Source organism: Varanus komodoensis, unplaced genomic scaffold, assembly GCF_004798865.1.
Source record: "Varanus komodoensis strain SLA01 unplaced genomic scaffold, ASM479886v1 scaffold40, whole genome shotgun sequence".
In the NCBI taxonomy this organism is placed as follows: domain Eukaryota; kingdom Metazoa; phylum Chordata; class Lepidosauria; order Squamata; family Varanidae; genus Varanus; species Varanus komodoensis.
In genome coordinates, this window is record NW_025335942.1 from 5,491,442 (window position 1) to 5,511,185 (window position 19,744).

A 19,744-nucleotide genomic window follows, 5' to 3' on the forward strand; every position below is an offset into this window, starting at 1 on the left:
TACTACATGACCTCTAGGTGGCAGTGCAATAGAGTGGAAGCACACAAGTGAAAAAAGCCGTTTCTTTCCACAGTCAAACACTGCATTTTCCTTGCTCTAAAAAGGACTTATGAAAATTGCTAATTACAGACAGAAGCTGAACTGGAGTATCACAATAAATTCCTCATGAAGAAAGCTCCACATTGCTCAGTTTTCAGAGTTCCTCTAGGCCCAATTGATTGTAATTTCAGCTGTTTGCACCTTACAATACTTCGTGTACATTAATACTGGTCCTTTGAGACAGTTATCAATAATTAGGAGAAAAGGCAGGAGAGAGAGGGAGATTATTGGAAAGAACAATCGAGGGAATGGTTTAAATTTCATTGGGTGATGGGGGTGAGGAGAAACATTTTCCTAGGTTCCATTTTAGCCACTCCTGAAGTGACATTTGAAAGAAAAGTTCAGTTTTTCCTCAGGCCACACATTCAAGGAATGTATAGGAAAAGCACATAAAGTACCTCCCTCGCCACCTTCCAAAATTGTTTCAGGGCATTCTAAGTCTGAGCAGCACTTCAGTTTCCATTCAACAATGGGAAGATAAATAGTTGCTTTAACCTACCGGTCCTGTTTGATCTAATCTTGCTGTTCGGACTATAAAGCCTGAAAACTGTCAAGGCATAAGTTGAGATGGCAACTCCCTCTCTCCAAAATGTTGCTAGTTTATTAGAAATCTTTTTGCTTTTGTGACACCAGAGTAGCTAGTTGCAAGAGGAACATTCTTGGCCCTTGGATACTTTTGCAGAAGCTGAAATTTCATCTTCTACTATCCAATAGTTAATGTTGCGGGCTTTTCACTACTTTGTGTCTCTGGCCACACTAATCTCACCAAGCCGGGAGCCAGAAGGCCTTGCTCCATGGAGTTAGGTGACTTTGAATCCCTGTGCTAGATAGTGGCTAACAGTTGTTTACTCAAAAGTAAGCCCAGCTTCTCCCTGGCATGCTTGTGGTCTATGTGAGGAGGAGGAAGGTGAGGATGAGCATGGACAGACCATCACATGACTCACCTGCAGCTGGAACTGATGCAGCTTAGAGGCAGAGTGGCCAACGTAGTGAGAACTAAGCCTTTTGCAGATATACTGGAAGCTCTTAAACCCTGGCAGTGTTCCGTGTTTCAATATAAATGTTCTGTTTAATCAGTGTTAGATATCTAATGGCTTTATTTCGAATGTAAAGAGAAACGCAAACTATTTATACAATTGGATGGGCATTAAATACTCTCATTCCCTTGCCCACCCCAGCCTTCTGTTCGAGGCACTCTTTATGAGCCAGTGGGTCTGGTTTATTTGTAGAAATAAAGAAGGGGCTGTGCTCATGCCCCTCTTGGCAGTCATCAGCTCAGCCTCCGAACTCTTGCGAGGTGTTGTGTAGGCAGTGTTTGATGGGCATGCCTATAAAATGCGTGACCAGCCGCACGCTGAGTCACGCAGCAGAAATAGTGGCACGTCGCACAGGATGCAGACAGCCGAAGCGGGGCAGCTGATCAGCGAAAAGGAACATATTGTGAAACGGGAGCTCTTCGTCTCCGGGCGGAGGCGTAAAGCACCCCCGCTGCAATGCAGACCCCACTTTTTACTGGTAATTTGAAAAGAATTTACGTCCCGGTGTCACTGTGTTGGGAGACCGCGAGTTCATGCGCAGTGCTGCGGGGTAACCAAAGTGCACTGGCGAACGCCTCTGTGGGGAAGACAGAGCTAAAAATAACAGCAGGAACAGAGTCTCCGTCTCCTTGACTTCAGGCCGCTCTCTTTAAATGCCCCAGTTTGTCTGGGTTTCCCCTTATAGGACTGACTGCACAAGCTACAGCAGGCTCTTGCTTACTAAACTAATATCTAGGTGATGCGGATTCAGCAGCACAAACAGAGCCAGGGTCCCAGATGGAAAAGTGCCCATGCCAGAAGAGGAGGAAGGTCTGCAAGAGTTACTGGGAAAGCAGAGAAGTTGCTCTAGAGATGGCAGGCCCAGGATGCTGTTCCCATTTCTCCCCCACACTTTTGATGGAGGGCAGAAATGAACCCACACTCTAAATTTTGAGCTGCATGCAGCCAAGTTTGACAAGACTCTTAGGTTCTTTGCTAAAATGGCCATACTTTGAGCTTAGATCTGGTCTTCCATGCCTTTGGGGAAAGAATTGTGGGTAGGAGCAAGAGGAAAAGAAACCTGCTGCACCAAGGGAAGAGAACATCTATCTGGGGAAGCAATGAGAAGGAAATGGTATATATGAGCTCCAGAACTGCCTAAAAGAGTTGTGTGATTAGCTGGTTGTTAACAATGAAACACATTTATTTGAGCAGGGCATCCAAGCCATGAGATTCCAACTTACACAGGGATATTTTAGAAGTGCCCAGTGGATTTAGGTAATCAAGAGGTGTGAAATGTACATAGGTGTTATAATTTTGCACTTGCCAACTGTGTTGCTTTGCATGAAGGTCAAATGGTCACAAAAGGAAACTGCTATGAAGACCTGAAAGTACAAGTGGACACGTCTTTTTGCAACCCCAAGAGCAAACCGGTGACCGGAATCGTTCCATGCAAGATGCCTGCTTGCCGTCCCAGGTACTAAAAGCACCTTGTCTCCTGTGTGTTTCGCAGTTTGTATTGGTAGGTCTGTTGTTATCGATTGACAAGCTGGACTGGGAACAAAGCCCTACCAGGAGAGATTGAGAGAATGGGACATGTTCAGCCTTGAGGAGCCTGAGAGAAGATGGGACAGCACTCGAGAAGTACTTGAAAGGTTGTCACAAAGAGGACGGGCAGGATCTCTTCTCATCATCCCAGATTGCAAGACACAGAATATTGGGCTTACGTTGCAGGCAGCTAGGTTCCACCTGGCCGTCAGGAAGAACTTCCCTGCTGATAGAGGACTATGACAGTGTAACCAATGGCCTAGGGAGGTTGTGGGCTCTCCCACACCGGAGGCGTTCAAGATGGATTTGGCCCACCACCTGAGTCCTGCACTAGCAGGGGTTCCAACTCTACTGCTCCGTGATTCCATGAGCTATTCATAATGCTCCTTTTGGCTCAAAGGGGCTCTGGAGTTGCTCCTCCGCCCCTGATCTCCAGGGGGCACATTTCAAGGTCTGGGTCATTATTTACAAAGCCCTAACTAATTAGGACCAGGATGTTTGAAGGATGGCTGTTCCCTCCTCTTGGGAGCTGCCCGATGGTCTGTGTGATGATCTTTCAGAATTGCAGGTTGCAACATCTTTCCAGCAGTGCAGGACCCTCAATTTTCTGTCCAATGAGCCTGGGCACTGGTTCCTCCTGGGCCATGAAAGGCTTTCTTTTGGGGCTCAGGCCCTTCTTGCTTCTGATGCGTTTCTTGGTGTTTCATAGAATCCTAGAATAGTAGAGTTGAAAGGGGCCATGAAGGCCATCAGGTCCAACCCCTTCTGTTGCAGGACACCAAGTTACCCCATCCCACTCAGATGTCTATCCAGTTTCATCTTGAATGTCTCCAGTGTGGGAGAGCCACCACCTCTCCAGGCAGCTGGTCCCACTTTCATATCGCTCTGACAGCAAGGAAGCTTTTCCTGATGTCCAGCCTGAATCTGGGTTGTCGCAGCTTGTACTGATTATTCCGTGTCCTACACTCCGGCATCAGCAAGAAGAGATCTTGACCTTCCCCTTTCTGACAGCCTTTGAGGTGCTTATAGAGGGACATCATGTCCCCCTCAGTCTTCTCTTTTCAAGGCTGAACATGCCCAGGTCTCTCAGTCTCTCCTCACAGGGCAGCGTTTCTTCTTTGCAAGTTTCTGTTTGGCTTCAAGAGCACATCGCCCTGAGCTTCATGCTCACTTGTTGCTTGGCTCCAGTCCAAACCAGCTGGCACAGCACTGGCTCGCCATCCCCTCAAGGCTTCCTACAGCGCAGCTGCCCATCCTCAGCATTCAGCCTTGGGGGCCTTGCATAGAGTTCTGTTATTATTAGAAGTTCAGTTGACTGGGACAAAGGACAATGCGGGCTTTGAGTTATGTCACCCTGGTTGTGGAGCTGTCTTTCCTGGGAAGCCCGTTGGCCCCCTCACCACTGGGACTGAGGAGTGCCGTGCAAACCGTTCACGTTTCATCATGCCTGGAATTTGGTTTCGTTCTTTTAACCCCTCTTTGTTGATTGGATGCATGCCCGGCTGGTTGCGGCTGAGCGTTCTCACCCAACACAGGTGGGGGTAGTAGGTTGGGAAGGGGCTGGTCCAGGGAAATGCCCACCGTTACTGGAGTGACCACATGCTTGTGTGCACACAGAAGGGAGCAGCTCTTACCAGGCCTCCGTGGGATACGGCATGTTTTGACACATCGTATTGCTGTGACTGTGTCTCTGACGGAAATCAGCTCTCCGCCGTGAACTCATGAGGTGGACTTGGACAAGCTGTCCTTTCTCCACCTCAAGCCCCAGGCCAACTCATTGGCAATACTAATATGCAAGGCTTAGCTAAGCTTGCATAGTCTTATACCCTGTTCTGAGTTTTTTTCCTCAGATCCTGAATACACATTATACCCAGCCTGTGAAAAGTAGCTTTTCTCCTCCTAATTTCTAGAGCTCTGTAAACAAAGGGTTGCGCTGCAGACATTTGGGACTGCAACATGGCCACTGTAGGGATTATGGGAGCTGTAGTCCAGAACATCTGGAAGGCAAGCCATTACCTACTGTTGCCCTAAAGACAGTTTTTCAGAAGAGGCAAAATAAGCTGAGATAAGCCTTCCCCAATCTTGTGACTTCCAGACACGTTTGGACTGCAACACCCAGAATTCCCAGTCAAGTGCTGGGAATTTTGGGAAATGAAGTCCAGGGGCCTCTGAAGGCCAGTAGATAAATAACAGCTAAAGAAAGGTGGTGCTTAGAGAATCAGGTCCCCCCCCCCCCCCGCCTTAGTCTTTCCCTGCCATCTTGACACTCGGACTTAGAATGCAGTGGCATTTTCCATGACGGGCATATCTTATGAAAATGAACTTAATAAAAATATAACTAAGTCACCCTAGTGCACAAAGAAGGACGAGCTGTTTTCTACAAGATGTGGAGAGAGACCTCGCTATAAATTACAAGCCAAACGTCCAGGCTTTGCTGGGCTCTTATTCAACCGAACAGCTGTAAGATAGCGCACACAGCGCGAAATGCCCTGGAAGCAATTTATCGGAGCTGCTCCTGCAGGAGAAACTGTCCTGCTGCATTTTTGGCCTCCGAGAGCCTCATTTAGCTTTGAGGACACTTCTAATTTCATTGATCCTGAATCATCAGAATGGGATAGCTATGCAGTCACTGCGGATGCTAAAAATGCGCACGCCACCTCGCCTCGCCTCCTGTTGCTCTTATAGTCCCTCACATCATCTAGCACCCCTCTCAAGTTAAAAGAGATGCTGCAGCGCTGTCTGAGCTGCCAGGCATCTCTTCTGTGCTCTGCGTGGGATACTTCACATTCATGGCCGCGAGCCCCGAAGGGCTTGGCTGAGAGCACCGTTTGAATACTTAGCCCAGCTGAGCCGACTCACCAAGGCTATAAAAGTTAGGTTCACACCCGAGCAAAGCCAGTGGAGTGCTGGAGCTGGCTGAGCATCACGTCCCAGTATGAACCAGTTCTACTACATCCTGCTCGTGGTAACAGAAACGGACAATAGAATTCCAATTAATTGCAGTTTAATCACTCCATCCATTACTTATTTCAAGGGATGGGCTAGACCAAGGAGCCACAGTCATGTTTTGTCCAGGTTTTCTCCAGGGAAATAGAGGGAATGATGCCGGCCTTTCCCAGAAGGCTCTTGCTTCCAACATTTGTGGGCTGCTTCTAACCATCTTTGCCTCAAGAGCAGAAGGCCGGCGAGCTTGGGGGAGTCGGCAGCTCTGGGACCAGGAAGACGTGCTCCATCCTGGTTTTCCAGGGGAAGGCAGGGCCTCTCCCAAGCTGCTCATTCTACTTTCTGCCTGGTGGCTGTGCGGGAAAGTCGCAAAAGGAGCTGCGACGGAGCCGGCAGCAACAGCGGGCGCGTGGAAGCCGCGTGGCTCAGCTCCCTCCTTCCCGTATGGGGCGGGCCTGCCAGAGGCCACCCCTTCCCCGCATCGCAGCAGAGCGAGCACGCGAGGGGGAGCCCGCAAAGCGCTTCTCCCGGCTCTCCTGCTGCTGCGTGGGCACCATCAGGCCAGGGCAGTCGGCCTCGCCACTCAGCCAGTGCTGGACCGGGAAGCCCTGAGAGTGAGACGCTGGAAACGAAGAGGCCCCGGGCAGGAGCATCCACAGGGCATGGGCGCCAGCAGCCCGCCCTTCCCTCTAACCTGGATTTTGGGGAAAGGGGTGACCCCCTCCTGCCTCATCGGAGGCCCAGGAAAAGGAGTCCCAGAGTTGGCCAGGAGCTTCCAGGGGACAAGAGATCTTGCCGAGGCGACCTGGCTGGCCACGCTCACGCTGCCCCAGGGCCGGCTCGAGGGAAAGCCACTGCAGGAGGCTGCATCCCAGACATGGGGGAGGCTACACACCCAGCCCAGCGGGAGAGATGGGGAGGAGACTCCCTCGAGTGCTTTCCAGACAACCGAGCCCCGGGGCCTTGCCAGAGGCCTGCTTCCATGTGCCACGGCATCGCACCCCCTTCCGCTCCGCGCCTTCCCGGGCGTGCACGCAGCTTCGCCTTCCTCGGTTACAGAGGGAGCACACTGCTCTGCACGAATGCTTTAGGAAGCAGGTTTTTCAACAAAAAAAAGGAGCTGTGAAGTAGACTGTCCAGAAGTGTTGACAGGAATGTTTTCGGTCACTTGCAAAGGACTTCAGTTACTGCTCTGGGTTTCTTTCTTTCCGCACTCCTTGCCAATCGGCTGTCATCGTCTCCCAGACTTTTCCATGCCCAGGTCTGATATCGGGCAGTAATCTTGTGGAAAGAGAAAAAAGAACATGAGCAGATTCCTCGGGCTGCCTAAGGTCAGCAACTGGAACATCTGTTCAAACAGACAGACAAGGGAAAATGTGACAGACGTGTCTCCTCTGGGCTTGTCTGCATTTCCGTGCGGGTTCCTCGACACACCAGCAGAATTTGTGCATGGCCGCTAAGCACAGCCGAGAGAGTGCTCCCCCATACGAGCTGAAGGACCGACTGGGAGCCCCGTCACACTGAACTGTTTCCCTCGCTGCCGCACTGGGCCGAGGGATGGATGATGTCATCTTTGCTATACATAGAACGTTGTATTTGGAAATCTGCAACTTTTTAAAGAGTGAGCAGTTTCTGGAAGGCACATCACAGATGGGGAAATTGCTCCCATGTCAGCCTACTGGTTTACTCAAAGCCACCCAGCGAGTTTAGGATTAAGTGGAGAATGGGACAGCACTGCCCCTGTTCTCAGTGGGATAAGCCATCTATCTTTCATGGCTTTTCTTCAGCTGGTTTGCCTTCCTTGATCTATAAAAGACCGGGCCCACTTGGACGGCTGCTTCAGCAAGAATACTACGACCACTTCTAGCATGTTTGTGGTACTGTGATAATTATTCCCAGCTTCTCCAAGGGACGTGCTTATGAGGACAAGAACTAGAAAGAAGAGGTAGGTAGGTAGGTAGACAGACAGACAAACTTTATTGCAGTCAAAGACCAGCTCCATTCAATAAATACATAGATTTTAAAAAGTAAATACATAAGACATTATCTGTATGAAAACCCCACTCGGATTAATAAATAGTTCAACACAATATCAGTCATCTTAAATCAGTGGCAATCCCAGACTTTGTCCTTGTCCAACTAGGTAGGGCCACACCCCCCCAGGATCCATCTTTGGAGACCCATCGTGGCCGGGAAGAATTTAGCGACAGTGCTTGTTGTTGCTGGGATGGTGTCAGACAGCAGTATATAGATATATTGTTGTTCCGTACGGCCCAGGAAGCGATTCATCAGAGGGGAAGCGAGTGCAGAGCGAATAGCCTGGCAGAAGGTGCACCTCAGCAGGACGCGCTCTGTAGCTTCCGCCTGTCCCGTCCCACGGGGGCAAACGCGCTCTGACCAGGGGAGCTTTTTGTACCGTCCCTCCAAAACGGCCGAGGGGCATCCGTTAAGGCAGTCGAGGAAAAAGCCCTTCTGCGTTTCTGGAGTTCCAACTGTGTGTGATACGGTGCAGCTCTTGCAATGCGTCTATAGTCCTCCCTAAGATAGACGCCAGGGGCTCCGTTGAGATCGCTTTCTCTTTCACTATCTGCAGTGTGCTGCTTGGTAGTTTCCGTTGCCTGTTCACAACCCAGAAAGAGAGAATAATTGAACCTGACCCAGACTTGCCCATGCTTGGAGGTGACTCATTGAAATCAGTATTAGTTCTCGCCTACGTCGTAACAATTTTACTGGGTCTACTTTAGGTATGGCTAAGTCCGGACTGAACCTATTTGCATATCTTAGTTTTATCAAACATACTTCTGAATTCAACAGTTGTTGGATGAGGAAAACAGTGTCTTTCTGTATCCCCGATTTGTGCAGTGCTTCCAGATTGCTTTTTTTCTCCTTCCTTCATCCTCTGCAACTAACTTGTATCAAGTATAAGTTGCATTATACAATTTCAGAGACTGTACCTGATAGCTCAGTGTTTTGCTGCTTCCAATGGACTTCTTCAGGGACAATTGCCCAAATTAATAAGACAGACTGAGCATTTTGCAGGAAAAGCGAGGTATGAATGCAATGGTTGCAAGGAAATCAGATCCCTTTTTCTTTGGCCTGATGAAGCAATAACCTCCACACACAGATAATGCTTGCAATTTTTCCCCCACAGTTGGTCTGTTGGCAACTGGAGTGAATGCAGCTTGACGTGTGGAGTAGGAGAGAAACACCGCTCCGTTCGCTGCACACAGAGGATCCAGTACAAACCAGAACAGGTTTCGGACTCTCTCTGTCGGCTTCCTGCCCCAGTCGCCAGGGAGCTCTGCAACACCCAGAGCTGCCCGCCCACCTGGAATGCCGGTCCTTGGTCCGAGGTAAATTAAATTCTTCAAACACGGGAGCTCTTCTGGCCAGATGCTTCCTGGTAAAATGTTCCTAACACAACCAAAGCACTTTATTCAGCAATTCTGCCTTTTGCGTCTGAATCGGTTTTTTCCTAGGAAGGAAAAATAGGAAGTGACTAGAAACGAGGAAGCGTTACAGGTTGAGGATGTTGTTGTGTAAATTCCACGAACGAGGCAGAGCAGCAGTACAATGCAAGCTTTGCTTGTGACTCTCTGGGTGTTCTCAGCTAATTTGCCTCAGCATCTACTGTGGGAACAGTTCTTCCTGGCGTTCGGCCTTTGCCTGATGGGCGCAGAGAAATCCACCTGGTCCCCGATGCACCACTAGCTGAGGGGATGAGCCCAGGCATTCTGCCGCACAGAGAGTAGTTCAAGGCTGGGACTGAATGATCTCCAAACATCAGCAAAGGCCACCTTGTCGCCTCCGTGATTCACCGGAAACCAGCATGCCAGGTGAAGGGGTCCGGCCGTGCCGTCCTCATTCTCTTTATGAAGGGTGGTCATGCTCACACACACTCCCCCAGGCGATATGGTTCAGGAAACGTTATGCCACAGCTTATTTCTGAATGGGTAGGCCAGTTGTTCTTACCCTGGGGTCCGCCCACCATGATGTGCAGGACTTCAGCTCCCATCATGCCCAGCCATCGCACACATCATATCTGTCAGTCTGCATTCATCTGCAGAAGCATCAATGGCAGCAGCATTTGATGTTGTGATCCCTGCAGCTCCCCGGCATCAAAGTGAAGCTAAGGTACAATACACCTGAAAGGTAAACCCTCCCTTCGATTCCTCGTGTGGCAAAGTGGATCTTCCCCCCTCTCCAGTTTGCTGTTAGCCGTGCCAAGTCCTGAATTCTCTAGCATCTTTAAGCGATGCATTGCAAACTTTCGGACTGAGAAAGCTACAGCAGAATTGGCCTAAAGAGAAGCAACGAATGCTAAACACTGCAGACTGTTTTCCTATTCAGACAACTAAATGCCAGTTAGATGTGGCGGAGGCCATGTGGGATGGGAGCTCTCCTCAAACTGTGTTTGTGTACCTTCCTTTAAGCACCTGGCTGTCCACTGTTGAAGACAGTATGCTAGGCTCAGTGGACCTTTGGACTCACCCAGAAGGACTCCTCTTATGTTCTTAATCTGGAGTCCTCCTGAATCCTGGAAAAGCCTGTAGCAGCATTTTTCTAACACGTACTTCTAACCATTATTTGAGGGTATGTTATCAAATTAAAATAATGCACTGATAAATGTGTGTAGAAAAATGCAGCTCCTGGCAACATATTCCTTTTATTTTTCATTCCGCTTCCGGAAAGCGGCAGCCTCTGAACGTCTGGGTCTTTTCCACTCACTTTCTCAGTGCTCGAGGACCTGCGGAAAAGGCTGGCGAAAAAGAGCGGTCATTTGCAAGCGCGCCAGCCCTTCCCCCTGGGCTCCGGCTCTGCCCGACCTCGCCTGCGCTGCAGAACAGAAACCGCAGGTGCAAGAGGCCTGCCTCCAGAGACGGTGCCATAAACACAAAAAGCTGCAGTGGCTGGTGACCGCGTGGACCGAGGTGAGGAACTAGACGGCTGGGCTGCCTTTTCATTCACTGCAAAATGGGTGTTAAACAGAATTACAGCATCGAATTTGTTCGTAGCACTGAAACAGGTATATGCCAACTTTCCCCCACGTGATGCCTTCCGGATTGGTTGGACAGCAACTCCCATCATCCCCAGCATGGCCAGTGCTTGGAGAAAACTAGTAACATGCATTCGCTGTCGCACAAAGTGATTGACTGAAATACAGAGAAAGCGCCAGATTAAAATATCCTTTCTATCTTGGGTTTTCTGCAACCAAGAGAAACTGCTCCCAGAATTCAAAATGGCAGCAGTACTTCTCCTAAAAATACTGTTGTAGCCAAGTTCCTGTTGTCCATCCAAGAGTGTCCCACACTTTGCACCCAGCAAAAGCCCAAAGTGCAAATGATATCCTTCAGAAATGGCAAAGATGGGTCCACAAGCTTGTGGTGGGGATTATGGAACTTGCAGTCCAAAACGTTTGGAGGCACCTACCCATGTCAGATGGTGAGGAATAAGTACACTAACGGCTAATACAATGGAATGCAGCGGCTCGTAGGCAGCCATTCTCATGTCGCTTGCAGAGATGTAGAGCAAAACCAGAACCGTGCCAAAGGTATTGTGTCCCAGGGAAGCTGCAGAGGATCCCCGCAGAAGGGGGCTGCAGGTTACATGATGGCCATACCAACCAGCTGCGGAAGGTCTTGTCTGAAACGGATTACCCAGATCCCCTGGGTTGGGCGTGGAAACATCCTTGGTCATCCTCTGTCAGGAGAGAGACGGTCGATGCTCTTGCTGACTTTCAACACCAACCCTGGGACACTTGTCTGAGTTGGGTGGGAGCGGCAGGCCGGCACTGCAGCAGCTCCACTCGGATTTGGGCACGGCCAGCTGCAGAAGCTGGTCCTTGGATCCCCGGGGTTGGTTTATCCACCGTGCTATTTAACACTGGGGTGAAACCATCAAGCAGGGTTGTCTGAAGTGTCGGACTTGGTTGCCACTGGGGGGCTGATAACCCACAGCTTGGCTTTTCCTTCTTGAGTTCATCAGGTGAGACCTCGGTTGGGCTTGAATAGCTCCTGGCCTTGATACTGGAGTCAATAAGAAGTAGTAAACAGAAGCTCAGTCCAGACAAACCTGAGCTGTTTTCAGTGGGTGGTTCCTCTGACCAGACGGAACTATTCTGAGCGGGGTTACGTGGCCCTTGAAGGAGCCAGTTCCTAGCCTGGCATCTCTCCTGGAGTCATCTTCACCACTAGAGGCTGAGTGGCACGGAAGGCCTTCTACCAGCTTTGCCTGGAGGCCCAGTTGTCTCTGATCCGGCCAGCGATAGCCTGACTTCAGTAGCCAGATTGCAAACAGGGATCAGAGTACATGAGCACCAGTTCTGGCCCACCTGCGTTGCCTGCCTGACATCTCCACACCTGATTCAAGGTGCTGGTTTATAAAGCCTTGAGCATTCAGGACTTCCATACCTGCCGGAGGGCCTCCCCCAGCATGAACCTACCAGGACATGACAATCCACCTCTGAGGCTTCCTCCGAGGGAACCACAGAAGTTGGCAACCAAAGGGAGGTCCTTCTTGGGGGTGGCCCTGACCTGAATGCCCACCACCTTGCACTGAGGTCCGCCTGGCACCAAGAGCGCCATCCTTCCAGCACCAGCGTCAGGCTGTTTTCTGCACCTTGACATTTGACAGCACACAGTGGGCAGCGCATTAAGTAACTGCTCTGAATTGCTTTTGAATGTTGCATTTTAAAGATTTTATATCGTGTTGTATTATCATGAGTGTGTAGCATTTAAAATTTGTGAACCGCCTGGAGAGCATCTTTTACCGCCAGAACAGAGTGGAGACAAAGTAAACAAATGAATGCGGCCGATTCCCTTCTTTTTCTAGTGCTCTGCGACGTGCGGAAAAGGAGTGCAGAGGCGAATGCTCAACTGTGCAGAGAAATACGCGTCAGGAAAGTACAAAGAACTTGCTCCCAAGAGGTGTTCTCACCTGCAGCAGCCAAATGCAGCCCTGGAGAAGGACTGTGTCCTCAACCTGTGCCCCAGAAGCCCTGCATACTCACCTCTGAATCAGGCCAGCTGGGTCACCTCTTCCTGGTCACAGGTAAGAAGCGAGCGACTTTGAAATCACCTTGCATTTCTGGCCAACTTGGGTCCATCAGGTCTTGCTTTTGCCCTGACTTTATAATGCTGGAATGGGCCACCACTCGGTGGAGAGAGCCGGCTGGGAGAGGTGCAGACGAGGGGTGCAAGGATCACGCTGAAATCCAGCTCCCTTGCGCTTGCTGCGCTTTCCTCCGGCACTCGGCCGTGGCCAGGGGAAAAGCCGAGCCTAGACCCAGCAGCCAGTTCTTGCGAAGGCCGGCAGCTTCTTTGCACAAAGTACATGACTCTTGGCACAAAGTCCACCGTTCTTCGCACTACTCTGCAAAGTGTGCAATTCCTTGCACAAAGTGTGCACAGCCCGCAAGCCACGTGTGTGGAAGCAAAACTCAGCTGGCATTGCAGGAGATACGGGCAGCATGTACTCAAAGGCAGCCCTTGCACTTGCCGGGACTCGGTTCTTGCTGGACACCCAGGCCGACTTTCAGACACACTTCGGGCAGAGGGAAAGTGGGCCAGAGTCCAGGAGACCAAGCTGAGGAAATCCACGCAATTCCTACCCAGAAACCAGATTTCTCACACATAGGCAGTGGAAACTCCCAAAGGTCAGCAATAATCTTTATAGCTTATTAAGGCTTCTTTTACCTGGTCCCCAGCTATATTTCAGCTCTGCCATGAACTTCCTAGTCCGCTGCCTCTCCATCACCGCCATCCTGCTTCCCTGGTGTGGGAGAGATGGAGAAATTCTTTGCAGCATTGCAAAAAGACTCAGAAGCAGGTCCTCGAACACTCGACTCCTCTTCCTTGTGCATCACCAGTAACAGCTGGCCCACCATTTTGGAGGAAAAGAAAAGGCTTCATCAGACACTTCAGAATGAGAAAGTGTAGTGCCGTTCGCGAGCTACACTACAAAAGACTCCTACTGTTTCTGCACTTGTTGAAAGACCGTCACAGCTCCTTAAAGTCTCCGATTTCTTAAGTGAAGTTTCTGGGAGATCACTTCAAAGGCTTGGGGCGGGAATGCGGCAGCCTTACTCCAAGTTAAATTGGCCGCAGTTCGTTTAATAGCCAGCAATTATCTGGGAAGCGTCTCTGTGTTCTTGTCATCGTAGCCAAGAAGTTCCCCGCACTTAGCACAGTTTTAGATTACATGTGAATACGTCGCTAGGGCTGCCCTGGCTGTAAGTGTTTTCACACCATACGCCACTTCCCACTGGAGAGGATTATAAAACTGCCGTGGACTGATGCCCATGGACGTTTATTCTTGGACCGGCTGCCCGTTTCACCATCTGATGCTTTAGTGGCTGCCTGTGTTTATTATCGCCTTTCATTTGAAGAATTAGCCTAAAATGAACCCATTTTGCTTGTTCGTTTCTTGCATTTCTACACTGCCAAGGAGCTGACGCTGCTTGGGTGATTCACAATAATGGGAACCTGGAAATGCCACATAAATACCCTATAAAAGTTGAAAACTACAGTGTAAAATAGACATAAAAGCCAACGTGAAACTTAGCACCCACTAAGATTTAAAGTACTGTAGCAGATGTAAAACATCAGAAACTGGAAGACCAAACTGCCTGGGAAAACAAGGTCCTGACGGGACCACAAATAGGAAATAAGGCAGCCTTCTGATGAGTCTGGAGTGCCAAGCTAGAAAAGGCTCCCTTCTCATTTTCCGGCCACCTCGCTTCCCCGGGTGGGGCTTCCGGAGGGAGCCTGGTGCCAACCTTTCTACCATTTTGGCACCAGATCAAGGCGCTCTCTGCCACAGGGCATTCAAGCATCTTTTGCTAGTTGCTTCAGGGCTGAAGATTTTCCTTCTTCTAAGTTATTATTTTATGTCTATTTTAACTTGTTCTATAATGTGATCTTAAATTTTGGATTATACACTTCAACGATCTTTTTATTTTAGGTATCTTTTACTGGGTTTTTCTAATGGAATTTGTGAGGTGCCCAGAGAGCTTCAGCTGTTAGGCAGAATTGAAACTAAATGTAAATAAATCTATAAGGGAGGAAAGAATCTTTAAGGTAACTCAGCCCTAAGCCATTTAGGGCTTGAATGTTAATTACAGCTCAATTTCCTTGAGTTGGCCTGGTCATGGACTGGCTGCCAGTGTAGCTGAAGTACGGGAATCTTGTGGTCATATTGCTCTTGCTGTCCTATTTCCAACTAGCTGAAGTTTCTAGTTTCTAGTTGGCAATGCATCCCACACTGAAATAATCCAGATGAGAAGTCACCAGAGCATGGATAACTGCAGCTAGGCTATCTCTGTGCAGACAGAAAGAAAACAAACCAAAGTTGCAGGATGGGACATTTAATATTCCCTAATTTTAGAATTCAGCTTGGGGTCTAAGAAGACCCCAGATGTGGCATTTGTTGGGTTTTTCTAGATGCTGGGTAAAGAAATCATATAGACATTTGTGGGAACAGTAGAAAGACACTAAACCTGCAATCTTATCTACCCATACCTGGGGATAAGTTCCACCAAAGCCGGTGTTTGCATCCCTAGAACTGGGTTGCTGAAGAAAAATCTTTATGGTCCATTTGACATACGTAAGACCAAGAGAATGGGCATATTGCTGGAATACTGGAACATTGCATGGATCCCAGAGGCATTGCTGAAGCCAGGAGAGGCCGCAGTCTGGCCTTTGACTCTCTGTTTACACATGGGTGTTTTTGAACTGCTCACATCCTAGGGAGTGTATGGTAGAGTCTTTCCTTACCTCCTTTCTTGCCTACAGTGCACGGCAACCTGCGGAGGTGGCATGCAGGTGAGGTCAGTCCAGTGCCTGGCCAGCGGGAGGGTGGCCGCCGGATGCCTCTTGCACCAGAAGCCCCCGGCCTCTCAAGCCTGCAGCACCAACTTCTGCTCTCTCCCTGCAAAGAAAGGTACGCCCCGATTCGGTGCTGCACTTCCTCCTGGCAGCGTCTGTTGCCGGCAAGAGTGGGACTCCCGAGGGCTGGTTGAACGGACGAGCTGAGCTGCCGAGGAAGACCCTGGTTGGCGTCAGGGAGGCAGGCACTGCTTCCTGGCCCTGTGCGGTGCCGTGTGGAGGAGACAGCCACGCACTCTCTGCTGAGCGAAAGGAGTGGGAATTGTCGAGGCCTGGAAGGAGAGCATCTCTGGGCGTGTGGGTCTGGCCAGATGCACCTTGCACCCCTCCAGGGGGAGCGTCCTGCCCCGCTCAGGCCAGCCCCCCTCCGGAGAAGTCTCGGTTTCTGGAGCCTTGGGCATGAGGGAAGGAAAGGCGGACCTGTCCATCCACCTTGGCCACCACACCCCGTTCCTGCAGTGGCTGCTGAAGCCTCCTCCTAGCCAGCGTCAGGGTGGCCAGCAAGGCAGGGGCCAGGGAGGAGTGCTCCATCCTCCTCAGGCCTCCTGCTCTGGCTGAAGCCGGCTGCCCAGCACCGGCAAGTGACCGTTGGGCCCTCCCTCCCGGAGGGCCTGTGGAGGGCAGCCTCTTCCTTTCCAGGTTGGCCAACAGGTTGTTGCTCAGCTGGCACTGTAGGCAGGAGATGCCCGCTTGGCGCCACCCCTCTTTTCCCTGGTAGCAGCTGGTGCGGCAAAGGGCATGCCCTGCGCCCCTTTCAGCTGCCGTGTTCGGGGGCAGAGAGACTCCTCTCCGCACTGCAGTGGCCCGTGCATGTTCTGAGTTACTGGAGAGGCAGGCCGAGAGAAAGAGCGGGGCTCAGGGCGCTGTTTCCCATCTAGTTCTGGCCTTAATTGCTGTGTTGCTGGGAGCAAGGCCAACCCGGAAGGAGCGCCTCCTTCCCTGTGTGCCCCCCCCCGCCCCTTGAGATCTGAGCCGGAGGTCCTGCTTTGGGAGTCCTCCTTGAAGGAGATCGGGAGGGTGACTACCCAGAGGGGGGCCTTCTCGGTGGTGCCGCCCCGACTGTGGAACACGCTCCCCAGAGAAGTTCGCCTGGCACCATCGCTTCTTTCCTTTTGGCACCGGGCAAAAACCGTTTTATTCTCCCACCAACTGAATTGCTAATTTATCTTAATCCGTGGTTTTACATTTAATATTGGATGGTGTACTACCTTGACTTTAATTTTTATTTTATTTTATTGTTGTAATTGTGAACCATCCCGAGATGCCTGTGATGGAACAGTATACAAAAGTTTTAAATAAATTAATTAATTAATAATCAGCAGCTCCTGGGCAAAAGAGCTGGAGGATCCTGTCAAAAGAATCAGCCCTCACATTCCTTTTCCTCCATCCCATAATTTGAAGGGCTCATTTGCCCTTGCACCTAAAATTACATTGCTGGGAGAACGTCAGTGCATAAAACTGCATAACATAAGTTCAGGGCCTTCTCAGTGGCTGCCCCTCAACTTTGAAAGGGACTTCCTAAAGAGGCCCGCCTGGCGCCAGCACTGCTTTCATTTCAGCACCAGGTGAAAACGGTCTTCTCTCGCAGACATTTTGGGACCAGATTTTTAACACCTGATTGTAAGAGTGAACTCTGCTTCAGAAGATTTCCCCCCTCCCCCATACTTGTAATTGTATTAATTAGTTAATTGTGATTAATGTATTTTAATGATGTTTAACATTTAGAGAGCCCTGTTGGACTCTTCAGTGGCATATAAATTTGAAAATAAATAAAAATACATAAAGAGCCATGCTGGGATCCCACAGTAGCCAAGCGGCTCAAAGTAATATATACCCCTCTTTTCCCCCTTTTTTATTTTTTAAACAAAACATAAATACAATTGAAATACAAATACATATTCTTCAAAATATATCAATAACATTAGCATCTAAATTAACAGTGCTCTAAGTGCAATATCGCCTGAACATTTCTTCCCATTTATTCTTTCAGAGGCTTTCTGTCTGGATTACTTCAGCTGGTGCCACTTGGTCCCACAGCACGGGGTTTGCAATCACAGTTTCTACGGGATGCGGTGTTGCAAATCTTGCATCAATTCAAATTTGTGAGGATCGGGTCTGAAACGTGCGATGCAGGTTTTGAAGGCAGAAAGTGCTGCACCTCCTGCCTCAGGGCAGTGCCCAGTGAATAGAAGAACGATGCCAGTTTGCTCCGAGCATACACTTCTTCAGCCAGTGAGATACCAAAGTGGACCACGCCAAGTCCAACTTGGGTGGATGAGGTGTCTCGAACTGTTTTCCGTGTGCTGATGTGACCCACACCGTGCTCTCCAGGCGGGTATTCCAGCTAAGCGGAGTGGAGGAAAGAGGCTTCTTCAGGAACGGGGGACAATTCTTTCTCCCCGACATCTGAATATTTCCGGGGGAGAATTCATCCAAGGGACAGCCACGGCTTCCTCTGAGAAGATGTTGGACGGTTGCCTGCAACATGAACCTCTGGAATCAGCAATGAAGATCTTTCTCGACCCTGAGAGAGAATCGTGGCTCTTTTCACTTCAATCTCCACTGCTGAACAAGGACTCGGAGCACCATCCTCCAGCTCTTGCAGGAGCCCAGGAATATTTCCATGGGAGTGGAGCAGGATTCCCCAGTGGATTGCACCTGGCAAAATTTGTTCCGCCTTTCTCCGATCTTGCCCAGTTCCCTGCTGTTTCACCAGGGCCTCTTGCAGCAGAATTTACCATTCGTGCCAACTGTGCTCATGGGAGAATTCACGAATCCCCGTGGAGATAAATTCTGCAACTGATCCTAGCAGTTGGAATGTATGGGAGGCACCTTTGCTAGTATGTAGACCTAAACTGCTTCAAATAGATCTCTAGCTTTTCACAAACGCGTGTGAGGTGGCAAGAAGCCTTAGGGTGCCCTTAAGAGCCTTCGTATATGTCGTTTTCAAATGAGCAATCTCATTTCAGCGTCCTTATTTTATGCTTTACTGTCAAGTATAAAGAGTGTTCTGCTCTCAGTGTTACTTCAATGGCTGATTATACCAAAAGTACGTTGTTTGCATTTAAACATAAGGTACTACCATGTTAGTTTCCAGAGCCGTAGTAGCATTAATTAACCTATGATTTCCCCCCTCTTTGCTTTTTTGTATCTTACTAGCTATTCAGGGCAACTGGAAAGTGTCTTGCAAATTTAGAAACTGCACAGAATACTAATATTGGGGGATTTTATGTTCTGCAATTCCACAGCAGGATAGAAATACATGTAGTATTGAGCACTGAAGACAGATTTTTGAGAATCTCAGCTTTCATTAAACAGAGCAAGTTTCTAGTCCTCGTTGCTGTAAAGAAACATGTAAGGTGCATACATATGCATGTTTCATTGGAAAAAAGGCCTGCAACTCCCAGCATGCCCCAGGTAGGGAGATGTATACCTTTCTCTGTCAAATGGGTAGGACTGAGCCCTTAAATATATGTGGATCGTACCTGTCAGATACTTAGATATCAGAGGAACTGCTGAAAAATATCTCCACTGTTTATGATGGGGCTTCCACAGTTCCACCCGTCCTAACTAGTAAAATCAGAACAGTTTGTGCAAAATATGGGGGCAAATGCAAATATGTATTGTTCACAAAATGTACACAGATCACAGCATTTGACTTTTCTTGCTGCAGAATTTTGCATTTCTGGATTAGACTGTTGGTGCTGACCTAAGATTTTTTGGTGCTGTCAATCCGAATGGGAATCTGAATATTTATGCTACCTGAAACTGAATAAATTTTTTAATTAACTTGTTTCTGTAATGTCTCATCACTCACTGGGTTGGGCATATCGAAGCCTTCTAATCTCCCTTCTGATATTAATGCTTCCTTGTCAAATTCCATCCATTTCTGGACACATTTACAGCATCTTACCAAAACATCCTCACAAGAGATTAAATAGGCATGTACATAGTCCTTTTGCCAGAATTCTAGCATGTTCTAAGGAATCATTTTTTCCAGTGCATTTTCTAAGGAATCATGTTCTAAGGAATCATTTTTTCCAGTGCATTTGCTAAGGAATCTTGTTCTAAGGAATCATTTTTTCCAGTGCATTTTCTAAGGAATCATTTTTTCCAGCGCATTTTCTAAGGAATCATTTTTTCCAGTGCATTTTCTAAGGAATCTTGTTCTAAGGAATCATTTTTTCCAGTGCATTTTCTAAGGAATCATGTTCTAAGGAATCATTTTTTCCAGTGCATTTTCTAAGGAATCAT

At 49.1% G+C, this 19,744-nt stretch overlaps 1 protein-coding gene across 1 annotated transcript in view; it reads left to right on the forward strand.

The window, feature by feature from the left end:
• Positions 1-17,610, forward strand: part of ADAMTS16 (ADAM metallopeptidase with thrombospondin type 1 motif 16) — a 71,919-nt gene extending 54,309 nt beyond the window's left edge. The window contains exons 18-23 of the mRNA XM_044442828.1: positions 2,466-2,592; positions 8,758-8,959; positions 10,343-10,537; positions 12,438-12,656; positions 15,398-15,545; positions 17,481-17,610. Of these exons, the coding sequence (XP_044298763.1) occupies positions 2,466-2,592; positions 8,758-8,959; positions 10,343-10,537; positions 12,438-12,656; positions 15,398-15,545; positions 17,481-17,596 (1,007 nt within the window). The 3' untranslated portion in view covers positions 17,597-17,610. The remainder of the gene's footprint in view (positions 1-2,465; positions 2,593-8,757; positions 8,960-10,342; positions 10,538-12,437; positions 12,657-15,397; positions 15,546-17,480) is intronic.
• Positions 17,611-19,744: the final 2,134 nt, after the last annotated feature.